At 40.2% G+C, this 26,557-nt stretch overlaps 1 protein-coding gene across 2 annotated transcripts in view; it reads right to left on the bottom strand.

Annotated features, from left to right (window-relative positions):
• Positions 1-26,557, bottom strand: part of BRF1 (BRF1 RNA polymerase III transcription initiation factor subunit) — a 172,773-nt gene that overhangs the window by 28,629 nt on the left and 117,587 nt on the right. For both annotated transcript variants that reach the window (XM_048305528.1, XM_048305529.1), the window contains 4 exons: positions 19,456-19,517; positions 17,205-17,286; positions 17,052-17,107; positions 14,962-15,218 (listed from right to left, as the gene is read on the bottom strand). In XM_048305528.1, coding sequence (XP_048161485.1) covers positions 14,962-15,218; positions 17,052-17,107; positions 17,205-17,286; positions 19,456-19,517 — 457 coding nt within the window. The remainder of the gene's footprint in view (positions 1-14,961; positions 15,219-17,051; positions 17,108-17,204; positions 17,287-19,455; positions 19,518-26,557) is intronic.

The following is a 26,557-nucleotide window of genomic DNA, read 5'->3' as shown; positions in this document are numbered from 1 at the left end:
ACAGCGTGGAAAAGATAATTATGGAAGGATAACTATGCACTATCCTGACACATCCATCTCTCTTTTACTCCACTCCAAACCCTCCAAACATCTGGTGACCACAAAAAACCACAGAGGCAGAAGTCCCCAAGATAAACAAGTTCCTTTGTGAAAACTGGAAGTAGGAAGAGGAGATTCAAAAGAGTTCCCCCGCCAAAGGGGAAGGAATCAACCACATGCCACACAGCTACCAGCTGTAGAACTGGGGTTCTTGCTTCAGGAAAGGGAGGGAAAAAAGATGGCAACCAGGAGAAAATTAGACTTTGCTATTCCATTGCTCACTGGTTGCTTTACAAACATATTTTTAACAGAGACTTCCAAATTCAGCCTCAGTACGAATCGTGTCTTTTTGCTTCCACTGACAATTGTCCATCACTGTTTCAAAATGTAATTGCAAAACCAAGACTCTACTATTAGGTGAAGGAAATCTAATATTTTCTCAGATTAGAGGCAATATGGGATTCAGTTACTTGAAAGAAAAAATAATAAATGACCAAAGTTACTACAGCACAAGAGCAAACAAGTCATTTCAAATCCATTTACAGAGACACAGGAAATTATAATTAGCCCAAACTTCATAACTTGTCTATCAGTACAGCAACAAATACATCACTAAAGATGCTTCTCCCTCCTCACCCAATTATAAAATCACAGTATCTAACAAACAAAGACCATAAGTCAACACAAAAAACTTTCAAGGTGGATTTGCAGCTCTCACTGGGAAAAATCAGGCCGAGACAGACACCCCTTTGCCTTCCCTTCATCAGCCAACCGAGAGATGACATCTTTGCAATGATAAGCAGCAGAAATGAAGCAGTCACATTTTGCTTGGGTTTCTTGGGTTTTTTTACATCCCCATCCAAGAGTAACTGTGCTGGACAGGATCACTGGAACAGCATGATCATCCTTCAACATAATTTTGAAAGAATATCGAACTGTGTCTGCTCACAGAGAACACTGTGGATCCATTTTATGAAATAACGAATACCAGGATTAGTATCCTGATATCTTCAAAATTTAAACCCAACAATTTTTATTCCAGTAATAATACTCTGAACAATAATATGTTAGAGTTATTATAGACTGCTGCAGCATCACAGATTAGTCTCACAGTATTGATTCTCAGGAGACCTAAACAGCAGATACGTGAATGTTCCCTACAGTTTAATCAGTGAGCCCCTTTCAGGGTTTCTGAATTATTTTTCTCCATTTTCTATTTAATATATTTTTGTGCCTTTGAAGTTCTAAGGAAAAGAAAAACACAGCTATTTTCTCCTCTTCATGCAAAATGAAAGACTCTTTTTCTAGATTTTGAGAGAACTGCAGTCTTAGGAGCCTAAGTTAGACAGAAAGACAATAAGTAACACTGAGATATACTTGGCAAGAGCTGAAGAAAGATCATTAAACACGAGGGTGACGGGCATCCTAAAAAGTCTCACAAAATAAGAAAGGAAAATATTTGCAGCAATAGAACAGACAGCATCTACGGTAACTTATCTGAGAAAGCTGTAGCATAAATTGCAAAAAAATTGGATATTTTTAAGTAGCTTGTTTCACCATTTCATCCCAAAAGCATGCACAATGCCTGAGCACATCCATTCAGTCAGGACCTGCCTCGTTAGGGACAGAGTCTCACCATTTTGTTTGGTGCCTGTATACATATCAAAATACACCATATGCACACCAAAAACCACTACATACATACCAACATACACCAAAATACATATCACTCAGGTTTGAGAGTGTGAACCAAAGTCCACCAAAGTCAGTGGGACAAACTCCAGCCCTAGGTAAGTACAGAAAATCTTCAGGTGATCCATTAACAGAAGATTTGGGAGATTGGAATCACTTACCTGAAGCATTCCTTATCTCATCTTAATGACATTTTTAAAGCAGCTACATCTACATTCCTCTTCAAAAATCCTCTTGAATATCAGTTCTTCTGCAGCTCCTGGCTTCGACCCTTTGGTTATGGTGGTAAATTGAGAGTGTTTAAATCATTTCAAATTTACCCTATTAAATGAATTTAAACTGGAAGCTGGCCAGATATCTCTGGAGCAGTGATGTGGAGCAGAGTGCACAGGCGAGAGGAGCTCTGCTGTTCAGAGTGCTTTAGGAAAAGATAAGTCTTCCAGTAAAAGCCTGAAAATCTTCATCAACTTTTAAAATTACTTGGAAGTAGAGCCTGAAGTGGGTCGCCTCTGCTCCGCTGTGTCTCCCACAGCATATGCCAACACCCTGCCCAGCTACAGGCAACAGCAGCACAAACATCAGCTCTTAAAACTGTGGTCTGTAGAGAGGTAGGGTATTAAAGGTCTTGATTACTATGCTAGAAAAAGCCTTAGCTATTTCATTTGCTTTAAAATGGGTTTTAAAATGAAATCAGCAGATACTGAAATTGAAAAGAGAGGGAAAGTAATTTAGACAAAAATGCATCTGTTCCTGTGGTTGGCCTCTTACAACATTCTGCAAAAACCATCTGAAGTCTGGACTTCCCTCAGTTGCAAATCCTATCAGCAAATGCTGAACCATAAACTTGAGTTTTCTAGTGTCTGGACTTCACCAAAAAGTTAATATAATGCTGTGCCTAATACCTGTGAGCTACTGAAGTAGCAACAAAATAATGAATATATACTATACTGCAAGCCCACTCAATGCCTTGGATCTCAGGATTTCCTACTGCTTCATAATTTAAGACTTCCTAACGCTTTAAGGAGTAATTTTAAATTGTGACCCAAAGCTAACAGAAAACTACAGCCTAGTTATCATCAGATCTCAGAAATGTTGTCAATTCTCCCCATGAGATAGAAATAAATGCATGAAACCTGCATTTTCCTCCAACAGCTATCTAAAGAAATTTTTCTGTAAAACTTGTGTGTGTATATATGTATGCATGTATAAGAATATAATTCTATAATTAGAAAAAAATCCAGACTCTGAGGATTACTATGTTGAAAGGCAAACTTTCGATGTAATGTAATTACATTCGTATTTTCTGCTGCTGAACAACGTAAGAGTTATTTATCCACTCCTGGATAAAACACAGGAAGCACCTGAAAAATGTTGGCCCAGTAAAAGCAGCAAATCTTCCAAACAAGTTTGGGCAAATGAATCCCAGAGTCGGGTTTCCCATCCATCATGTCAAGAGTGGTGGGTTGTTTTTCCAAGGATGGCCAGCCTGACCTACAGCCAGGGCCGCATTGTTGGTGCCAGCGGGGGAAGGCTCCGGAGCAGGAGCAGGCTGCTGCTTCCTGAGAAATCACTCCTGAGCACAATGGGGCTCTGGGAGACAATAGTGTCTACGGCTCCTTTTGATGTTTGGAGTTTTTCTAATCTCTTCAGGTTAGATTAAGAGAAAGGCTGCCAGGGTCGGCAAAGGTCAGCAAGATGAGGTTTATTTTTACAGAAACCTTTCCCTTCCATCCAAGACCCCTCGAGCTACTCAGTGATTTGCTATGAAGTTATCTTGCATTATACAGAATTTACGATTCCTTACAGCTTACATTCACCACACTTCACATTCGACTCACTTTGCTGGTTGCAAAAATGTCCAAACCTCAGTGGCTTTAAATCCTTAATTACCCTTTCCTTTGTCTTTCTGTCCTTCATGGCTTCCCCACCCTCCTTGTTTGTTTTTTTATTAAATAGAACAGGAGTAACTATTGTCATCTCATGCTTTTAGATTTGCTGAATTGGTATGGTATTAGGTTTATTTTCATGAAATGTATGACACAGTCTGAGCCATACAAGATCAATGTATGAAATCCAGTTAAACCAAATTCTTTCATTACCTCAACGCTTTGCTCTTGAAAAGGAACAAGAAAATTTCAAGAAATAACAGGAAAATGAAAATAAGAATGCATGGATAAAAAGTATCTCTATTCCTAGAGGGATTTATGGAAATTTAAGATATATATACTCTGGACTTTTCCCATTATGAGACTAAAGCTTTCTCAGCAAGCTTCTCTCTTGTACTTCTGGAGTATTTATGTTCTGACTTGAAAAATAAATTACATGTAATCTGATAGTAAGGCCCAATAATTTTTTATATTCCAGATTTCCCAGAGGTCAAAATCACATTTGGACTGGACCAGATTGTAGGCAAAGAAAGCTCTTAACTCACCACTGCTTTTAGATGATTTTAGAGGTGGGGCAACAAATGAACATGCTGGTAAGCAGCAATTTTTTTGCACTGCCACATCACTGAGCGCCATTGATGATCCTAATCTCTTGGACACTGTCCAGAGGTGGAGCAGAAAGCTCAGAAGGTACAGCCTGACATAGGAACACCCAGGGCAAGCCCACAGTAGGCACCATCAGTGATACAGGCAACCCAAGCTGCTCTCCTACCCACCTTGTTCCATAAACAATCCACACAAAGGAGTTCACCTTTCTGCTGCTCTGCTCCCATCACTTTTTTTCTGTAATATTTCAATAGCCATGAACAAAGTGCAAACATGTCTAAGACGTGCTGTATTTGCATATCAAATTTTAAGCCAGTATTGCTTGCACATGGTTTCTCTGGCAGGAAAAAGAACACGCTTCTAAAACACCTTCAATTAAGCAGCACCTTCAGGAACAGAATTAACCTTTATACTGACTTACTAAAGCCCAGACTGGACAGTCCCACCTCTGCCTCCAGCAACAAGGCAGCAGGTGACACTGCCTTGTAATAACCTGCTGCAATGTTTTAAACTACCCTGATTTCTGTCTTGCTTCTCTTCATCTAATAATTTGATTCATTGTTGACTTTCACCTCCGTTATTAATTCATCAGATGACTGATTGATTCAACTACATCTTTAATCTGATGATTATCTCACTCAACTTCAGCAACAGCTTTAGTTAGGATTCCAAATTATTTTGTTTCTTTATTGCTACATGATAAAATCCATGCAGAAGTCTGGAAAGCCATTTTTCTCTTAAAACTACTATGTTACCCCTGTAGACAGGCAAAGATAACCTTACAAAATAAATATGCCAGCCACTTCATTCCACTTCCAAATCTGTATGCGTGTCCTTCATATTTCAGATTAAATATCTCAAACCAGTCAGATTAAATATGTTGATAACTTCTTAAAAGAACACTATGCTGTAACAGCATATATTTCTTTCCCATAAATACCACATCTAAAACCATTTCAGAATAAAAAGGTGACAGACTACTGAAAACATGTCTGACACTTCTTTTCTGCATGTGGTCTGAGAGGACTCTTGATGTCCAACATCTTCCAGTGCTCCAGTTCAGCAGGAATGTTACACTCAACTCTGAGTATAAATAAGATTCAAAATCTATCACACCATGTCATGCTGTGGGCTGTTACAGCCTTGCTGTATCCTTTAAATTGTCTGGGTTTTGACAGCTCTTGAGCCAAGCAATGCCTGGGAAGAGTGCTCAGGGCCAGAGGTTCTCCACTGCAGATGGGATGGCAGGTCCTGAGGTCCACACATGCTGTACTCTACTCTGTGCCTTCCCATCTGATCTCTGTGGCAGCGTAAGTGTCCTGTTCATGGGCAAACTTGGGGGGAGACCACAATATGTGTAAAGGTTAGTGATTTCCCTCCATCATACTTTGTAGGTCACAAGGAAGGGGCCTGCACGAGAGCAGGTCAGGAAGTGTCCTTGGATCTGAATATCCTAAACACAGCAATGGGTTTGTTCAATCTATGGTCTTGCTGCTCTGGAGGAAGGCGAAAATGCTGGGCAGAGATTTCTGACTCACAATAAATTGGAAATTCAGCAACAGAAGAAAAAGTTAAATTTACTGCATATATCTTCCAAGACCACATTTAGAAGTTATCTCAGAATGTTTTATCCTATATTTAGCAACAACTGCAGCAAGGTAAAATTGAACTCAACAAGCGCACCAGCAGCATCACTGGGTAATGGAACAGCACTTACATAAATGACTAAGTTACAGCACACTGGCTGATTTAAAACTAATTATGTGGATGCTGTTAAATATTATGTGAGCAAATAGTACTTCAAGTTTTGCAACAAACTGCAGCAACTTTCAAATCCTTTACCCAGCCATGGTGAAAGAACTGCAGTCCTAACCACAGAATGGCTGCCAGCCATCCCATCTGGAAATGCCTTCACACAGCAAGGAACAAGAAGCTTTGTGTGACTGCTTCCCTAGCTTGGGTATTGGTCTTGGTAAAATAATGTATGCCACATTGCAGTGAGGGAAAGTTAACTTTTTGTTTGGTTGGCTCCGTTCCCTTCAACATTTTACAAATACTCACTGAAGACTCAACTTCATTGACACATCTAAAACACATCAGACATACACTTCCCGTGGTTTAAACTAGAAAAATGAGCAGACATACACTGTAAAGGTCAACAAGCAGACCCCACTGGAAAAAGGCTCAAAGAAAAATCAATTCAGAAACCAACCATTTGCCACCCGTGGAAAAAAAAAAGAAAAAAGAAATCAGAAAAATCTACAGACTGAGAACAAGCATTTCACAGTCTGAAGTCCTCTCAGCCACAGGATGTGCACCTCCAGGGTTTGATAACAAGACACCACACTTTCAATTTTTTTGTTTCTTCCCACTCTCCTCACCCCCACACCACATATAACTACTTTTGCTAACACATTATAAAGTTCAAGAGACTGCACATACATATTTATATTGTCTCCCATTAGACCCACTGAATGTAATTTGGAAGAAAAAACCTCGCAGAGTCTTTTCTTATAACCAACCTGAAAATGAGAACATAGATAAACAAGGCACTCACAATCCAACTGTCACAGAAAATTATCTTCTGGGCTGAAATTGCTCCTATTTGGTTTTAAAATGCAAGAAGAAATTATTTCAGGCAGTCACCAAAAACCCCTCTGCATTTTTGTGCTGCCCAGCTGCCCTCCACCGGAATCTGACACAGAGATGATTTTCTTGAGTGGGAGGCAGAAAAGCAATATCCAATTTATATTAAACAAACAAAAAGGCTGCTGTAAAAATAAGGAGATTTGACCTGGGTCTGGGCCACAAGGTCGAGCCGGATCAATGCCTTTTTAGTTTTAAATTGAAGGTATTCTAATAATTTGGGGTAAATGGAACTGAGCACTGGATTTGGCAGATTCTTGTTATTGCTGAAACGCACAAGTCTAGATATGTCCTCACCCAATCTTGAAGGGTTTATGTATGTATATTTCTCAAAGGTTCTCATAAGTCCCAGTAAATGATAGCTCCAGAACACTCCTCTGCAGTCCCAGCAGACAGTGCTCCCTTATCCTTACACTAAACCACATTCTGACAGCATTAGAAGTCTGTACTGTAAAATTTGAAAGCTCTTAATGAATGATGTACAGCTAGGGATGATTTGCAGCATCACTGAACTTAACTAAATTAGTACAGGTCACATCAAGGAGGCTTCTTTACATTACTTCCCCTATCACTAAGCTATTTTTTCTCCAACTGTATTTCACAAAATGAGGATACAGGTGGGTTAATTGCCATTCTGAAATTCTGGCATTTTATTCCAGTATTCAGAAACTAATGAATCCCAAACTGGGATTTTTAGCAAGAATACTCCATTTTACTAATATAACAAGCTAGAAAATCTTTAAGTTAGTTCCCCTTGACTCCCTGGCAGAACAGGCATGAAAGGGGGAAATGATTCACCTCCTACAGAAGGAAGGAAAGAACTAAGGGATGAAGGAATGAGTTTTTTGGTAACCTCACCCTAAGAAACACGACAAAAAGTTCAGAGATGTTGGAATGAGCAGGGAATGAGTGTCAGCAGCAGCTCCTGCAGCAGGCTGGGGACACAAGCCATGCCAGGCAATGGCTGGGTGGGAGCTCCCTTCCCAGTGGGGCAGGAGCACAGCCAGTGAAACACCATCCATACATGTTTCAGAGTTTAAGGCAGCTGTATTTTGAGAGGTACTGAGCCTGACAGATGTGACATAAAAATGCTATTGATCAGGGGAATTGATCTTCAAAATAGTCTGAGTAATCAGAATAAACATCAATTCCTGACAAACACCTGACAGCTTCTGTAAGGACTCGTTTGGGGACAGTTTGGGGGGTTTTGCTTTGTTAAGGTATTTTTTGGTTTTGTTTTGGGGATTTTTTTAAGAAAAAATTATTCTTTCCCCATCTTTCTGTCCTAGCTCAAGAGAAGTGAATTTCAGGGTAAAGTAATAATCTGCTGCATTGTTGCCTGGACCCCAAGCTGGTTCCTGCCTCCCCAGTCTCTCAGTGGCATTTGCTTAACTCTGCATCCTCTCAGAGTGTAGTGTTACATGTAGAAGACAATGCCATTTTCCTCCTGTGTCCTCACTTACTGGAGAAGGAAAGACTGCTGGTGGTCACATTTCAGCGTTCAGATGCTAAAACTACACACACTCCTTTTAAAACATGTGGGGTCAGATCCATTTCTCTCCTGTTCTTGCCTCTCCTTTATCTCTTTTATTACAAAAGGCTTCTTAGCTCACACCAGCTTCTTAGCAGTAACCTGCAGCATTAGCCAGGTTACAACACTACAGGCTTTAGCAGATCCACTCCTCGAATCAACCGTGAACAAGCAAAAACAAGTGTCAGCTCCTTTCAAGGTCATTCAGGAGGCCCTCCCCTGAACAGCTAACTTTAATAAAGAGATGCATGACTCAAAAGGCAGAACCTTGCAAGGCTTGAGTTCATTTTTTTTCCTTGGCTTAGCTTTTTGTAAATAAAATACTAAACATAATTTGTATAAGCTTGTCCCTCTAAAAGTTACAAGATTGGAAAATACTGGTAAGATTTATTTAAAGTGGAGGTACTTATCAAATGTCACCGTTTTCCTGTTCAAAATGAGTAATCATTTTGATTAACCTTTGATTTAAATGATTATATACCACAGCAAAGCAGAAACACACATAAAATTAAAATCCAAAGAAACTCTCAAAGTGCAGATCACATAAGAAAACAGTTATGTCCAAGTGGTTAGAGAATTATTCACCATGTACACAATATTCAAACCAAAAGCTGACTCCACACACTCCCAGCACGTGTACATTCATAGCCAGGAATCGTAGTCTGAATCCTGCAGCCAACATGAGACTGCTTCCAGACAAAATACCAAAAAATACCAAATAATAACTAAGCTATAGAATAAACTCCTAACTACCATCTCAGCAAGGACTCCCAGTATCTTCTGTAAGGAAGTTTATTCCAGGTGGGAAATCATGTTACCCCTTTAGTCACGTATAAAAAGAAGGACTAAAGCAGCACAAGAAAACAAATAAAATTTAACATCTCACTTCAAGTAAATATACATGAATTCCAAACCCTGTAACAGAATTCAAAGCAGAAAGAGAAAAACAGGATATCAAAAGTAAATTACACAAAGACATGAACGCAATTCTGAAAAATAAAAACATATGGTAGAAAATTAAAGCACATAAAGATCTCATCTGAAAGGCCCCCTTGTAGAGAGAATGACCACCAAAGCCAGCATGGAAAAGACTCTCCAAAACTTCATATCCACCAAACATAGAGATCTATGTCTCTTTAGGAGCTCTGCTTCATCACCAATTTCCAAACTGTAGGAATAGCTGAAGATACCCACCAGACTTCACTGCACCAGTTGCAGACAAGCAACTTTTAAGATACCCATTCCCAAACTTTTAAACTACTACTGCAATGTCATTTTTTCTAATAAAGAAGGTTTTGAACCAACAACTCTCTTCTTGAAACAATGAATTGAAAGTGCTCTAACCTTCATAATCACTTGGTTTAACTAATACAAAGGTTTTAAGATGCTCAGGAATCCCTTAGATTATTCAAGCTGAGCTCTGTTTCATGCTGTTTTGGATTGGCCTAAGTCATTTGGGAAACATGAGCTGATGCTCCTCCCCTCCACAAATACCAGTCTCATAATGTAGAACTAAAACTACTGTACATTGAAAAACCTGTTTCCTTTGGGTTTATAAAAATCAATGACAAGCCATGGCCAATGTAGAATAAGCATTCGTAGAATTATGGAATCATAGCATAGTTTGGCTTGGAAAGGGCTTTCAAAGGTCATCTAGTCCAGCCCAAGGGACATCTTTCACTAGACCAGGTTGTTCAAAGCCTCATCCAACCTGCCCTTGAACACTCCCAGGGATGGGGCATCCACACTTTCTCTGGGCAATATTCAGACTTGCAGCTGAGTTTGGAGCACCCAGCCTTATGGAGCAATAACCCCATCCTGGACACCAGAAAGGGACAACTGTAAACAAGGGTGGAAGCTGGGGGAGCCAGCTGAGGGCCTCTCATTGTTTCCCCAGGCTCCCTTGGCAGGGTGGTATTGCAGATGCCTCCAAAGCATCAAAATTAGGCTTCTGCCCATATTTCCCTCTCCAGGGAAATAATATGACTCCAATTAGAGACAAGAAAGCACCAAGCAGTTTATCAGGGTAAACAAGATGTCGCATGCTAGGCTGCAGAAAAGCATCACATACATTCTCCCTAATAAAGAGGATTTTTCTGGAGTTGTGACACCCATTGAGAAGCTAACAAAAATGTAGCCAGAGCAGATGCTAACTGAAAATGTGCATCCTGGAGCAGGAACTTGAGCACCAGAACAAGTCCCTGGTACTGAAAGGGCACAATTCCCAATACCCAAATCCCCTGGCTCTAAAAGCACAAGTGGAGCCAGGCACCACACTGTACTGGCAATATGGATAGTCAGCAAATACAAGTAAGACCATGAGAGAATTTGGAGGTGAATTTTCAAATCTAATCAGATCTGAGATCACTACCAAGGGTTTCTGTCATACCCATAGCAGGCATGATTTGGTTTGCTATTATATATTCATATGGTTCCATTCAGAACGGAACATTACAACGGATTGTTGTTTCATTACAACGGATTCCACTGTGCTTCACAGTCCTGCTTCATTTCTTCCAAGGCAAATTCTTCAGGAGATTAACCTGACACATTTACTCCCCTGATAATACATCCTGTCTTTTCTGATATCATTACCAATTTCAAGCACATAGCAAGAAATAGGCTTAAATTTTTTTAAAAGTAGTGACTTGAAAGCTTTCTTGCTCCCACATTTTCTTAGTACAACACATTTCACTTTACACGTAATGTTGTAAAACTCAGCTCAAGTAAATATAAAATAAATTATTAAGCTTCTAACTAAATAGTTCCAGTCCTAAAAACCCTCTTTATTGAACTTGAAGTGCTCCAGCACACAGCACAGCTCTAACTGGAGATCAGATTTTAAGGAGCTTGAAGGGGCAATTGTTCTTTTCTCAGAGTTCAACCTATTATTCTTATGTTTCATATACACAGAAGACATTAGTGAAGATAAACTGTGCAACTGGTAATTGAAATTAGAGTTGCAACATCTATTATGGTAACATCCACTGTGCCACATCTTCAACACACTGGGAATGAAATGGCTTTTGCATATGAAGCACCAGTCATGATACTCACTGGAACAAAAATGCAATAAGAAATGGAATGAAATACATTTACACAACATAAAATTTCCTAAAATTACTTACATTGTCATTACTAGTCTTCTACCATCTTGACAGACAAAATAAGTAAACCCCCAGTATAATTCTGGGAGATGTGTCTGAGGAAAGCACAGCTTCTTGTAAAGCTTGAGAAGTTCACAGTAAAGAAACCTGTTCAAAAGCTCAGTTTGCTTTTGAAAATACTCATGTACATAGTATCTACCCACCTAACAAGGAGAAACCTGCACGATCTTTGGAAGAGCTCTTTGAAAGTACCTTCCTCCCAAAACTGCAGAAATTACCAAACATTTCTGAGATTTCAAAATTAGGATTTCTTATAAAATAAGATATAGATAAAACTATATTGCCTTTGAAATCCAAGCAACCATTAAGTGATTGTAGTATCTATAAAGCTCTAATAAAAGGGCCGCCAACTGAAAGACTACCCCGTTTAAGCACACTCCTGGGACCTGCCTAGCATTCCAGCTCTTTAAAAATTTCTTCCAAATCAACAACTTTTTACAAGACTGTAAAATTTGCCTATCATTATCACATCAGGAAACAAAAGTTTTTTCCAGTATTTTAACTGATTAACACTGTAACTGCTACTTTATGTGATATTAAAAAAAGAAAAACCACACAGAGGTTGCACCCTGTCTGGTTAGGGTAACCATTTTTTAGGGATAATCTGAAGTCCTCTGTGTGGAAACAACAGCATAGACTATTTTAGAGCAAGAGGCAATTAGAAAGATGGAAATGAAGATCAACTTCCTATTTCCAGAGTGCTTTGTACTGTATATAAAGATTATTTCTAAGACACAGGACAAACTTGGCCACATCATCTGTCCAAATCTGGTGTGGTAAGTAAAATGACTTGCAAAAGGAAAGCAAGAAAGATATTTATCTATATATATGAAAAAATTTCCATTTTTATACCATTACAGGAGCAACCAAGAATGAGTATTCATTTCCTATCCTGTAACTTGGTACTCCCTATACTGGCACCTTCTAATTGGGATCAGGAATAAAGGAATAGCTCTTTAAAATCTGACTACAACTCCGATGAACTGAAGGACTGGATCAAAGCCTGGTTATTCGTGGTGCTACTGCAGTCAGATGCAGCTTACTAAATATTTAAGATACATAAAGAAAAACATGCAGGACTGTAAATCACTACAAACCAAAACAATAGATGATCTTTAAGGCCCCTTCCAACCCAAACCATATGATCCCATTCCTGCAAATGCCTCCTGGAAAAAGACACATTATGTGCTTCATTCATTTTCTAAAGAGCAATATTCAGGAGTTTTATTATTATTAATTGCATATAAATTATCATGATTTTTGTATCCCTGGGAAAGTTTTTAGCCATTCACCTCTCAGAGGAACAATGCTGAACAAAGGCAATGAATGCAAGGCATATAAGAACAATGCAGAACACAGAAATTTATGCATGCCATTTAAAAGGCATGGCATTTAAAAAAATCATAAGTATGTCATAAATCTTTAATTATAAGGAAAAAAAAAAAAAAGCCCAACTAATGTTTGCCAAGTCCTTGATAATATTTAAGCAAGAGCACTGCCTACTTCAGGAGTGCAAAATCTTCTTAGCTCACTTATCTGCATGTATCCTCAACCTCCTCTGAAGTGTTCTGCTGCAAAATTCATTGTATCTGAGATCTGCTAATCATCATCAGGAAACTCTGTTATGCATCTTAAGGATGTACTTTAGGCTCTCAAGAGGAAAAATAAACACGTTTTATTAGCTGCTTTTGGAAAATACTGATTTGTATTTATTTAGAAACCTTTTCAAGTTGCACCACTGTTAAATTAAATATTTATGGCATGATTTTCCAAAGAGTTTAACACCTGTTAAGGGTTTAACATGCTGACTTCAACAGGAGTTCCAAGGGCCCAACATTTCTGCAAACCTCAGAAACAAGGTTGGGATGCAGCGAAGCAGCTTGAGCATGGATGTTACTGCTGAGCTCTGAAATGCAACCAGGATCCTGAACAGCCCCTACTTCCCTCTCAGCACTGCATTTCAGACAACTGAATTGGTCCTAATTTACTAGAAACACCAGAAATATGACTCATTAATACCTGTTAACTGCAAATAAGGCATAAGCTAAATGCTGTTAAATTTAACACAACTTTCCTCAACACAACTTTCTCTCCTTTACAAGTGGGAAACTTACGTGCAACTTACAGGGGAGACTAAAATCCCCAGGGAGTCAACAGCTGGAAAGCAAAGCTTTTGATACTGAGAATGAGAAGTTGAACAAGGATGAAGCCAAAAATACAGTACAAAGGAGAAAATATGTCTGATATACTGTAAAAACCTGTATCTGGTGACAGTGGGGCCAGTGATTTTGGCATTTGGCTTCTTAGCCCAAACTGAAGACCATGCCTCTGCCTTCGCTGTCAAATGAAGTTAAAATAAGGGTTTAGGTTTTGCCATCCTTATTTTCCTCAGCTTCTGAGAGATTTGCACTTACTGTCCTTCCCAGCATCATGTTTTCAGGTATCCCATGTATTCTGTTCTTTCACAAACAGATGTTTTCTCACACCTTGTCGGTGGCTGCCCCCCTGCCCCCCTGGTCCCTTTACCCAGTTGCAAACAGGCTTAAATCTGAACAACGGTGCAAAGACATGATTTTATATTTCAGAATTAAATACCAAGATTTCCTTGTGGCATTTGGCCTATAATTCTGGCAGTAAATAAATAAACAGGCAGTAAATAAATAAATAACATCTAAGTAAGAAATTACTATACATCAAAATGATTCAAATGATGATCCAACATGACTACATAAACTGAAGACAGATAAAACAGTTGAATATTACAGATTGGACACATCAATCTCCTTATACATTTTACAACACACTACAAATCTGCCCAGCAAGTTGAGTATTTCACTCATTAAAACAGGAGCTTTCATCACACTATAAAACATTTTCAAATGCAGACCAGAAAACCGACAAGCATATTTACTGTAAAGCTTTGTATTTGTGTCATCAATTAACAACAAAAGTTTGGAATAAAACTAAAATAAAAGCTAATCAAAGCAGCTAGCTGTCAAAACAGATGGGAACTATAGTTTTCAAATCAAGCAAAAAGGCAAAGCTTTCGAACATTTAGTGTTGCATCAGCTCGTACAGACAACTTAAAGGAAGGACAGCAAATGTCAGGATTTTATGAAGAAAAGGTGTCCCTGACTCAAAGATTCACATTTATGAATCTTTCCATTGATTTCATGGGTTTTTTGACTTCAGGATGATAAACTCACACCAAAGCAGACCTCTGAAACGTGAACTATAAATAAGGTGTCGCCATGACACTGCAGGCAAAATAAATAAAAACAGAGCCCCGACATTATTTTAGCCTCAAACAAATGTTTCGGTCCTTACATTGTCTGGCTTAGAAAGATACATAGACAGTCTCACAGACAGAGATATAAATGAACAATTGCAGTACCTTTTTCCCACACTGTTTACAGGGTTGGCTATATTCCTACTGGCAATAGATTTTCTTCTTGACAGCTTCTTGGTGTTGGTGCTGTCATCAGTGCTGTCATCCTCTTTCTTTGGTGTGTTACTTCCTTTGCTGTTCAGGTCCCTTAGCACATTATAATTAATTTTACTTGAGATTTTCTTCTGTTCTAACATCTTTTCAATTGCCTCTCCTGCTGTGCTGGCTTGAATTGGCTCCCGCTTCTTTGCAGATTTCTTTGGCTTAATTAAAATATAAAATTAGTGATGTAGATACAAACAAAGTTTCCATGAAGCAGAGGGGCAAGCTGGAGTGCAGCAGTCCTGGTTCAGGTGCTGCTGATGTGGGGGATGCAGGTGATGTGCCCAGGCTAAGCCAGTGCTCCATCTCCTGCCACTCAATGGGATCGAAGGGTCTCTTTTCTCCAAGAGATGCGTGTTTGCTTTTTTGCCAAATGCCCAGAGAGTTTATTAGAAATTATTTACTTAATATCTGTAATGCTGCCAGAGAAGAACGATGGGCCATTTTCCATGTATAAAAAAAAGGGGGAGTGAACTCCTATTACAGGAATAGGGACATCACAGCATCACCTAGCACGGAAATAAACAATTTCCCCTGATAAAACTGCCTTTAAAGCGAGAGTGAAGCTGGGTCACGACTCCCCAAAGCACTGACAACTCCACATCCGAACTGTGTTTTATGTCAAGTCTGAAAGCAGCATGGGAAAGGCTCGGCCCAACTCCTCCTCCAGGCTGGAAAGAGCCAAGAGCACGAGCAGCAGCTTCCCAAGCACAGCCTGGCAGTAGCGCCGAGGGACAGGGAGCAGGAGGCTGCAGACACGGGAGCACTGCAGCAACGTCACCTGCAGCTGCCACAGGCTGTGAGCTCGGCCCTGCACAGGGGGGCTGATGCTGTGCAGAGCCAGGCAACCAGCAATGACACCAGAGAACGTTTCCAGCCATGCCCCATGCCTGGGTAGGTACGAAAAAAACCACCCCAGAACCTCTGTTTCTCATTTGGCATTTTCCTATTCAAAGGAAAGTTTTAACACCAAGCTCTGCAGGAGATTTATTTTTTAATGGATAATAGCCCCTCTGTTTACCTACATGAGTCAAGTGCTACCTTGAAATTGGAAAGCACCATATTAATCAAGTTCTACTCAAGCTGTCAGAAACAATAAAGGGTTAGAGAAAAACTCCTGTGTTGTCCGAACAAAAAAGTGGGTGTTTGGGCTACTTGGTGGTGCCAATGAGTTATACAATTTTGAAAATTGCTGGTAGACTGCCACGTCTGCATAAGTGCAGGATGAATGAGAAACTCTGAAGTATAAAACAGTGTTTCATTGTCTGGTTTTGTTTTTATTGTTGGAATACCTAGGGGAAGCAGGAAACTCTGCCTTTCACATTAGTTGGAAAAAAAGATAGAGGATATACACACTAAAAACTAACATGGATTTTAGTTGCATGTGGGAGATTTGACTTGTCACTTGCTCAATTACACAAAACACTAATGCTGTAAATCATGAATATACGGCCAATTAGGCTGCTTTAAACTGCTAAACATGGAGACAGGACATGCCATTTGTTAACATAACTGTCGCATTCTTTATGAAAGGTAGAACAAATACCCCTTCAGGTAACTGTAACAAGGTTCTGTTCAGTTCTTCATAAAGAAATCATTATTGTAAGAGCAAAGAAAGCCATTGAAGTTATGGCAAGTACAAACAAATTCCCCATGCACACGTTAAAAAAAAAATCAGACGTCTTAAAACCTGTATTTTAATACGCAAGCAATTAGAACAGCAATCATAAATGCAAAGAGCTAGCTCTGACTTTGACATGCACAGAATTTTCTCATAATAGCAATTTAAAATAAAAGTTTGGGCAAGAAAGTGTTTTACTCACCACCTAAAAAAATATAGCCTTGCAATTCAGTAACAGCTAGATGTACTGTAGCTTTTGCTCTGTTAGTGGTGACCTGTACCATTATGCCCATACATACATGGAGCTGATCAGCAGATATAATGAATTTCCAGGACATTTTCAAACAGATACAATTAACACACAATTTAATACCTTGTGTTCCTTATAAATCCCAAGTTCTTTCTCTTTTGCTATTCTTGCTTCCTTTTCTGAAAGACAACAAAAGGGTAACCAGCATGAAGATTATACAGACTGTATATTTCAGCAACACCAGCCAAAAGGCAAATTCCAGTCCTACATACTTACCTTTTTGTTCCTTCAAATAATCTGCGTTTTCCTTCATCCACAGCTCTGCTTTAATTTGAGCTTCAGCTTCATTAAGTATATACTAGAAGAGAAAACAAATTTATCTACTTTCAGAAATCAAATTGAAAACCACAGAGCAAAACTGAACTGAAAAACCACTGGCAAGGTCAATACATATCCCATTTTAAAAAATGCATTAAAATAAAAGAAAATATGAGTGATATAAGACAATCACAGAGCACTTCTAGTAACATCTGAAGCTGGCACAAGCAACAACCTGTTTTCAAAAAACAAGTGCTTGGTTTCCAAACTATGATGGAGCGACCAAAAACCATCTAGGACTCATTATACATGGTCTGTTAATTAAACAAAAATGATCCTGGGTTTATGATCTTTTTCAGATGATACAAGAGGTTATCATGACAACGTGGTTGTCTGCAAGTAATTCTGTGTGTTGATGGTGGTCTGTAATTCAAAACAGGATGGGAACTACTGCCCTGTGCAACCAAAGCAAAAACATGTGTCTTCTGGGTAGGTTTCTGTGAAGCTTTACACAGAGTTACTGAGATTATTATTTCAATGGCTACATCTGTGTGAAGTAGACCAGCTCAGATTGCTGGAGATTTAGCCCTCTAGATTTCAGCTTGGTTCAGTAACCACATCTAGACATTCTGCAGTTAACTCCACCTAGTCTCGGTAACAACTTTAGTGGGAATGGAGCTGTAAAATACATCTAGGACTATTCAGATGGATCACAGAAATAAATAGACAGATAGGCAGCAATTACTTAATTGTAGATGACCTAAATGTAAAAATTAACCCAGTATTTAGCACAACTATCAATGAAACAGAAGCTCTCTACAGACTATGCTTTTTGGGAGTGAAGAACAGAAGAATGGAGAAGACAAATTAGGTCATCCATCATGAACAAGACACTTTAATTTTAAGCAGTGCACCTGGGACTTGTAAAATGATGTGTAAGTGCAAGAAAAGCAATCTGAGGTTTCTCCATCTTTTGGGTCTCAGCATTCAAGATTGTCTCCAAAGTAAGATGTACATCTAGGATTTCTTAAGAAAAATAACTTCCATTAAACGAAACTAACGCAGGTAGGAGTCCTTCCTCTGAGGGCTAAGCAGGCAAGCAAATGGCTGTGCAAGTCCTGGTTTATCAGACCAGTATTTTCACTCTTTCATCTGCTTCTATTAAAAGTGGGCCATAATAGTAAAACCCACTTTTTCCTAGCTCAGTTATTCATCCCTCTTAGGCTTTCAGAGATTTCATAATCTTGGGCTTATAATATTACAGTCTATTGCCACAGAAATGAAGATGAAGTCATAAAAGCAGACTTATGACCTCATCACAGAGCCTAGGAAGAGCAGAAAATGTGCTTGTTCTTCCCCTGTGATTATTCAAATTATGGACTGGCTATGGTGAAAAACCTCAGCCTTCCTGCTCCCTCCATTCAGTGTCCGCTCAGATCATGAGACCCTAACGCCCAACCTAGCAAATCCCACCTCACAGCTACATTTTGGAGATCAGTAATTCCTATGCAATTCATCACTGTCAGGGATTTTGTACCCCAAAATGAATTTTTAGCACTGGAATTATCTGTTCAAATCACTATGTAAACCAGCATGGCAGCTGGAGAGGGCATCAGGCTCAGAAAGCTGGGCTGTCACGTGTCCAAGCGCTGACCAGCCGCGTGGCCTCCAACACGCCCTTTTCCACAGCCATGTGTCTGTCCCACTCAGCCCATATGTTAAAGGGTACTTTTTTCTGCCACAGAAATAAAAATAAATCCAGAAAACATTACAGAAGTCTCTGGAAGTACACAGGAGCCGCACATGCTGGTTTTACAGTTTGGTTTCCATGGCAGCCTTCTATGTTGAATCTATCTTAATTAAATAATGAATTTAGAGCTCCACCAAACTTTTTAAAGTTCTCCTTTGCAATAAAAGATATTCAACATAATTATTCCAGCATGTTAAAAGCAAGCAGCAGCAGCAGCCTCATATATATATATATATATATATATATATATATATATATATTCCTTGTTGGGCAAGGAACACCAAATTCACAGGTTTGCATGAACATTAGTTTAGATTCCAGATAACAGAAATTGCTCAAACCTCTCTATAGATCAGAGGCAGTTGCAGAGAGAGGATAAACCAGATAAAAACCATTTTGTCTTTCTCAGAAACCCAGACAACCAGGATAAGAGACACCAGGGACAACAGGGCACCTTACCCGATCTATTTCACTGTCGTCAATTCCACTCAGATCTAATTCACCATCTCCTGTATTCTCACCTACAAAAAAGAACACATTTCAATCAGCCATATGTTTGTCCAGAATCTATTGCAGCTTAAGTTCTGCAGTGATGTAACACTTCAGGCCTGTCCTTCAGTGATTTGCATCCTTCCACCTTCATCTGGGAGGTTTAATGTGTTGCTGAGTATTTTCAATACAGAACTTCATGCACACAAATTCACCACACTGGATTAATTTAAAATTCAGGAATCAACACAGTCCTCATCAGTGCTAAAAATCTGCCAGAGACTTCCAGTCGCCTTTTTATCACTCATTTTAATTTACAGCCACAAATGTTCAGTAGGAAGCTGGGGAAACCATTTTAAAAAGATGATCACTTTTCTTTCATCATAACAAAAATTTCTCTGTCAGAGTATATAGGTCAGTAATTTATCTCTGAATTATGAGTTAGAAAATATTTTCTATTTTCAGGGAAGCAGCACAGACCACTGCCAACAGTCACACCATGGCTTTCTTCTTGACTTTCTGTAATTACAATTTCACTGCAATTTTGCTAGTTTGGTAGTTATTAAGACTTCTGAAAACAAATTTTTAAATATTCTGTCCATTAAAAAGCATAGCAGCACAGAACCGAGGCTTAATTTGGGATTGGCACAGCATACAGCTGCAAAACCTGATTTTCCACATCACATTAAAGAACTATAGTAATACACTATTAATGTAGTCCAGGTAGAGGAGAAAACAAATTATTTAACAAAGACTTATGCTGGGGAATGAAGCAATCTTCTTGGTCATCTCCATTACGTCTAATAAAGATCAAACAAGAGATGACCTCACCAGTTCAGCTTGCAGAAAAATATAAACGAATTAAGTTTCAACAATCTGCAATAACAAATTAAAACCAAAATGGTGCAGAACAGCTTGGCATGTTCACAGTTCCCACTCCCCAGTACTGGGGATGTGCCTCCCCACAAACCAAGATCTTTGAATGGTTTGATTCCCCAGCCTGGTGCTCCTGCACAGTGCTGGATCAGCAGAGGGTGATGCCAGCAGCAGCTCTTGGATCCAATGACAGGTTATGGTAACCCAATGGTAAACTCAAGCAAAGTTTGGAATTAAGAGCACTCCCAGAAAATAAAACAATGATCTGCTTGGCAAAAGTCAGGGGTTTAAACCAGTTGCCTGAAGTACATGAAATCACAGGGCTGGGAATCCAAGCAAAACACCTGGTCATTAATAAAGGCTGAGCTTCCTGGGGTGGCACAAAGGGTCTGGCTGCTCAACTCAACAGACACTCCCTGGGATCAGCAACCGAGTACTCACAAATGTCTTTTCAAAATCCACCTTAAACAACCAACAGAAAATTTTATACTTTCCACCCTAAGTCACAAGCAAAATGGGTTTTAACCCACCAAGAATGTCCTGTCACAAGGAACAGCACAGAATCATAGAATGGTTTGAGTTGGAAGGGACCTTAAAGATCATCCAGTTACAACTCCCTGCCATGCACAGGGACACCTTCCACCAGACCAGGTTGCTCAAAACCCCAACCAACCCGGCCTTGAACACTCCCAGGGATGGAGCATCCACAACTTCTCCAAGCAATGTATTCCAGTGTCTCACCACCCTGACAGTAAAGAATTTCCTTTTAATATCCAATCTAAACCTTCTATCAGTTTAAAGCCATTCCCCATTGTCCTGTCACTCCATGCCCTTGTAAAAGGTCCCTCTCCAGCTCTTTTGTAGCTCATTAAGGTACTGAAAGGCTGCAGATGGGTCTCCCCAAAGCCTTCCCTTCTCCATGCTGAACAATTTCAGTTTCTCAGCCTTTTCTCATAGCAGAGGTGTTCCAGCCCTCCGTAACACTACGCTTTCATTTTTTTCCTCACATTGCCTCATAAATGTAATACCAAATGCACCAATTCAGATAATCCAGTGCTAATTTGACCAAAAAGGCTTTAAAGAACATTTCTCACTGTCATTACATTTAGAAATTAATCGCACATTAGTCCCAGGCACCAGATTTACTTTACAGCCTTTTTCCCCAAAATACTTCAGAAGTGCAAAAGATTTTATAATAACTACATAATTGATCAGTACATATGCTTTTCTTCTGGTCTGATCTCTGCATAGTGCAGTAAGAGCAGAACTTTCTGCACCAGTGCCAGCAGCTCCTCACACAGGCACCCTGCTATCAGCCAAGAAGGGATGCACCCCCAGGACATGGCCAAGCACTCCCTGGCTTCAGGATGGGTAGAAAAAGCAAAGTGACAAAATACATCCTGATGGTTTGCTGCCTTTTTAATGCAACTGACTGAAATTTTTTTTAGCAAAGCATAATCATTCAAAGATTGGAGAGGAATCACACAAGGGAGTGCAGGGTATTCTGCAAGATAGTAATGCACATCTCTCCTGCTGGAACGGAGAGAGAAACTTCCAGTGAGCAAAATGGCTGAATGTTCACCAAGGAAAGGAGCAAATACTGTAGTAGTGTCTGAGACACCTTCCCAGGAGATGGTCCACCTGGGTCCAAGAAATGTTCCATCACATAAAATGTAACAGCTCAACAGCAGAGTGCAAGGGGAGTCCAGACCAGAATACCCTGGCTCCTAGGTTGGAAGGAGTTCATACAAAAATAGGACTTGAACTGAGTGTCCCATATTCTGGGTAGCACTTTAACCACCAAGTTGTAGGACAGAAGGGGGGATGGCCTCTACCTTCATTGTGTTATCTACCTTTTGTTTCCTCAAGGTTTTTTCGGGAAAAAAAATCAGTTTGGTTTACCTGCATGAATAAAGGATTTATTTTTATTTCATATTCTTTGTACCAGATAAACTAAACTGTCCACTGTCCACACAGGCTTGGAAGTAGGGACAAAGTAAAAAGGAGTCCACCTTGACAACCACTAGTAAGTTCTGAAAATCACAGGTTAGAAAACGAAAACTTGGAAGTGGTGATGGACATACTCAACTCACTGCTCAACTTTACATAAAATTGATCCCAATATTTACTATTGTAAAAACTGCCAAAGCATCTTAAAAACAATAAAAGTATCCCACTGAAATCAAGCTCCCACTGCTTTTCATCATTATACACCTTGCTCCTCCTATACCCAGCTATATTTTTGGATCAGAGGTTTAAAATTTAATATGTCACAGTACAGTAGGTGCCTGTTCTCTTATACATGCCAGACTGAAAATGATGCAATTTCAGGCACCATGAACAATTTCACTTGTCATTTTAAATATAACTTGTTACTGAATTAGGTGCCACTTTTTCTCATTGGATCAATTAGCAACAGGGACAGAAAACTCATTCTCCAACTGTTAAATTGCAGAGAAGAATCCAGAAGCAAGTTACATGTAATAAGCATTTCTTAGACCCCATAACAGCAGCAGAGGGAGTAATTGCAGGATATCCCTCTGCCTGCAAATCTTCCTTTTTCCCGCCATGGCAATAGGCATTCATTAAATGGGTTTTTCAGAAGCGAAGGTGCCTTCAAATCTCTAGTTTAATGCTTTCACTGAGGAAAAAAAATACATGTTTCATTACAGAATGCCAATTCAAAATAAAATGCATCCACTTCGGCATGAAAATTTCCATGGCAATCATTTCCAAGAGGAGTAGATCCTACCAGCCACAAATATCCTTCTGCTTGATGCTACACGACTCACTGCAGGGCATGGAAAGCAAACCCGTTGCTTTTTTATATACAGAAAGATCTTCCCAGCTGCTAAAGTTTTCAAAGTGATTTCTAAATTATCATTTTCTCCTTTAATAAAAGGGTCAAAATGAAATGTTTGACAAAATAAAAACACAGATGTGGCCAACATCTGGTCCAGCCTCTTAAGAGCTTATTTAAAAGCAGTAGGATCATGTGGCACAGCTCTGAGACATCACATATTTCTTTTCTTAAGAAAAACAACCACTTTACTGCAGGGCACATGCAAAAAATAAGTTGGGCATTAAAAACAACAACACTCCTCCCCTTCCATCCAAATCCAGTTGTTAAATGAAAGGATCATCCAGAAGAGCTTAGAGAAAGGACCAGACTACTCCATCCTCACCCAACATCTCTGTAGCAAGTGGAGGAGGACGGGCACTTCTAGAGCTTTCCATCAAGGTACTGAATCAATTACGTTCATACTACTTAAGAACATCAACCACCCAGCCAGCTCCCCAAAAACTTAAAAATAAACTCCCCTCAAAGCCCTCCCTTTACACCCTTTTAACATCTTTCCAACCAGTTCGGGTGGACATGAGGGCTACAATCAGACACTGCGGATTAGGTTTGTAAACCTCTAGGATTATTTACTGTTCTTGTCATTGCTAAATGCACACTAAGCCCTCTTTTAACACACCCTCTGCCCCCCTCCCTACCTCTGTGCAGCTAGTTAAATGTATACATAGCACACTATTATGGGGATTTATTACAGAAGAATCATTCCACCTGATATATTTTAAACCCCACATTTTTAAAAACAGCCACGTGAAGAATGTGTTTTTCTGTTTCTATTACAGGAGGCAGCACTATTTATTGCTCTGCCCAGATAAGAGGATTTCCTTACAGACAGAAATGGAGGCTGAACACTTCCCAGGAAATCCTCTGGAGCAGATACAATAGAAGGCACTTGGTGCTCGGGTCCTATGCAGCAAATACATCCTTCACCACACCGTTTCACAGCAGTCAAAGAGTTTAAACAAAGAACCTTTCCACCTATTTTGGCACAACACCAGACACTAAGCACTCCCAGTATTTAAGAAATACTTTGGGGCTAGAGCACAACAAAATCTGAAAAGAGTTGAGGGATGCATTTTCAGCTACAAAATTCCTTAAGCAACAAACCAAACAACCTGAGCCCGGGGCATCAGAAACACAGGGACTGATTGCTGCTCTCCAGGGAGGGATTAAATCCAATGGGAGCCACAGAAAGCTCCAGCAGACCATTGGAAGGATCCAATCAGCAGAAACGCTTTAGCAGCCCAAATTGATGAGCGATGCCGGTGCCACCTTGGGGAGCTGCAACGAGTGGGAAGGGAAGGCGGTGACTTAGCACCAAAAAAGGCACTGCACAACTGCACCAGGATTTAATTGATTAGCTGATCAGAGGGGACACAGACCCATCTGGAGGGGGAGATAACCGATTTACAGAGGGGCGTGAAGGGAACAGTCATTAAGGGTGGTAAACGGGAGGGGAGCAGCGCCGGGCAGACGAAGTGCCGGGGTGATCGTGCTGTAGGGACTGGGCAGGGAAGAGAAATGGATGCGAAAATGCTGCAGCAGCAGCACAGGATGAAGTACAAGGATCGATGGGTGTGCAAACGAACACACCACACATCAAGGCGTGAGCAGAGCCTGTGGGGCCATATGAGCAGAGAACACGCAGAAACAGAGCGAGTTTCACTAATACAGGGCAGGAGCCTCCCTCGGGAGCAGGCTGGGAGGTAATCCTGGCTGTTTTAAGCTGTTGCCAACCCCATTGCTCCAGGTAAGGCACCTCTTTGTGCAATGCCAGCCTACCCTGCCATGCTCCCATTCCACACCACGCACCCTGCAGCTGCCAAGGGCTCCAGTTTCCCCCGCTCACCTTCAGCAGCGTAATCATGCGCTGTCAAGAAGTATTTGACAAAAACAAAACGTAAGGACAGAGCAAAATTAATTGCACTTACAGACAAAATAAGGTCACAAAACACATGACGTATATGCTCGTATTTAAGAGAAAATGGTTTTTATTTTATTGTATCTGGAGCCACCTTGAAAATTACAGCCTACTCCTTCACAGTGCCAAATCGACACCAGGATTTAGGTCTGATGGTGTACGGAGCACACGAGGCCATGCACACAGCATAAAGATAAATGAAGTCTGTCACTTTATTATTTCCTTCTGCCAAGGCAAGGTTAAGGGGTCCTCTCCAGCCAAAGCCAAGTTTCCAGCCTGCTAGTTCCTCAGAGAAAGCAAACACATCACACCACACAGAGCGAGGCCCTGTCTTCCCAGAAACATTCATTCCTGCCGACGAGGGATGGTGGGAAGCACTGTCAGCCGGCGCCGGGCTGCCCAGCAGTGCCAGGGCACACAGCCCTGCCTCTGCAAAGTGCCCACTGGCCAGCTCCTTGCATTTGGACTGTAAGAAGCGTAGAAGCAAAGCCCAAAATGGGGCAAATGAAAGCAAAGAGGGAAAAGGCACAATTTAATTAAAAAAAAATAAATTCCACATACTCTACTATTGCAGCTGTGCAAGGTCAGCCTGTACAAAAGCAGGGATGTACAAGCTCATCAGCTATTTCCTCACTCCTGTCTACTGAAAACGGGACTTTCTCACAAAGCAAAGCAGAGTAACAGCCAGGGCCAGCCCTGGCTGGTTTGCAGTCACTGCATTGGGCCCATCTCCTGTAGGGAGATGATTTTCCTACAACATTGGGACTTAATGTGGAGCAGAACTAGAAACCCATCTTTATTAAATCTCTGTGTCCATTTCCCCACACTGAGACTCAAGCTCCAGATGCTCTGTCTGTCCTGCACAGCTGAGTGACACCCGACAGCCTTCCCCCATAAGCCACCTTGCTACGGTGGTCGCAGAACAATTACCCCGTCACAGGAACAGAGTTTCCAATTTGTGTGCTTAATGATATATAGGAATAAGTTATGAGAAAAGCTGTTCCTGCAGTCAATCACTCTCACAGAACTTTTATTAGATAGTGAACATATTTTTTATAAATTAAATTTCATTTTTGGGGAAAAAAAAAACACCTAACCACCAACCCTGCTGCTTTCCCGAGAGCATATCCATACTCAAACAAATGCTATTGTTTCACCTCATAGTCTACAGAGGATCTAACCAAACCACATTGTCATATTTTATATCCAGTTAGGGGTTATACCACTCATCTAACGGACATGGAAACTTGTTAACTTAATACTTCAGAGAAACAGTTAATGTCTCCATTCTTCCCAAAAATCCTCCCTGCAATATATATTTTTCTAAAGCAGGTAGTACAAAACCAGTCCAGCAATAAACAAAACCCCTCTGATTCTGAAAAATTTTCTTTGAAAAGGTAAGCTCATGTTCATTGAAC

The sequence above is a fragment of the Corvus hawaiiensis genome, chromosome 6 (genome assembly GCF_020740725.1).
Source record: "Corvus hawaiiensis isolate bCorHaw1 chromosome 6, bCorHaw1.pri.cur, whole genome shotgun sequence".
NCBI lineage: Eukaryota > Metazoa > Chordata > Aves > Passeriformes > Corvidae > Corvus > Corvus hawaiiensis.
The sequence above is the reverse complement of the archived record's forward strand: the minus strand, read 5'-3'. Positions and strand labels throughout refer to the sequence as shown.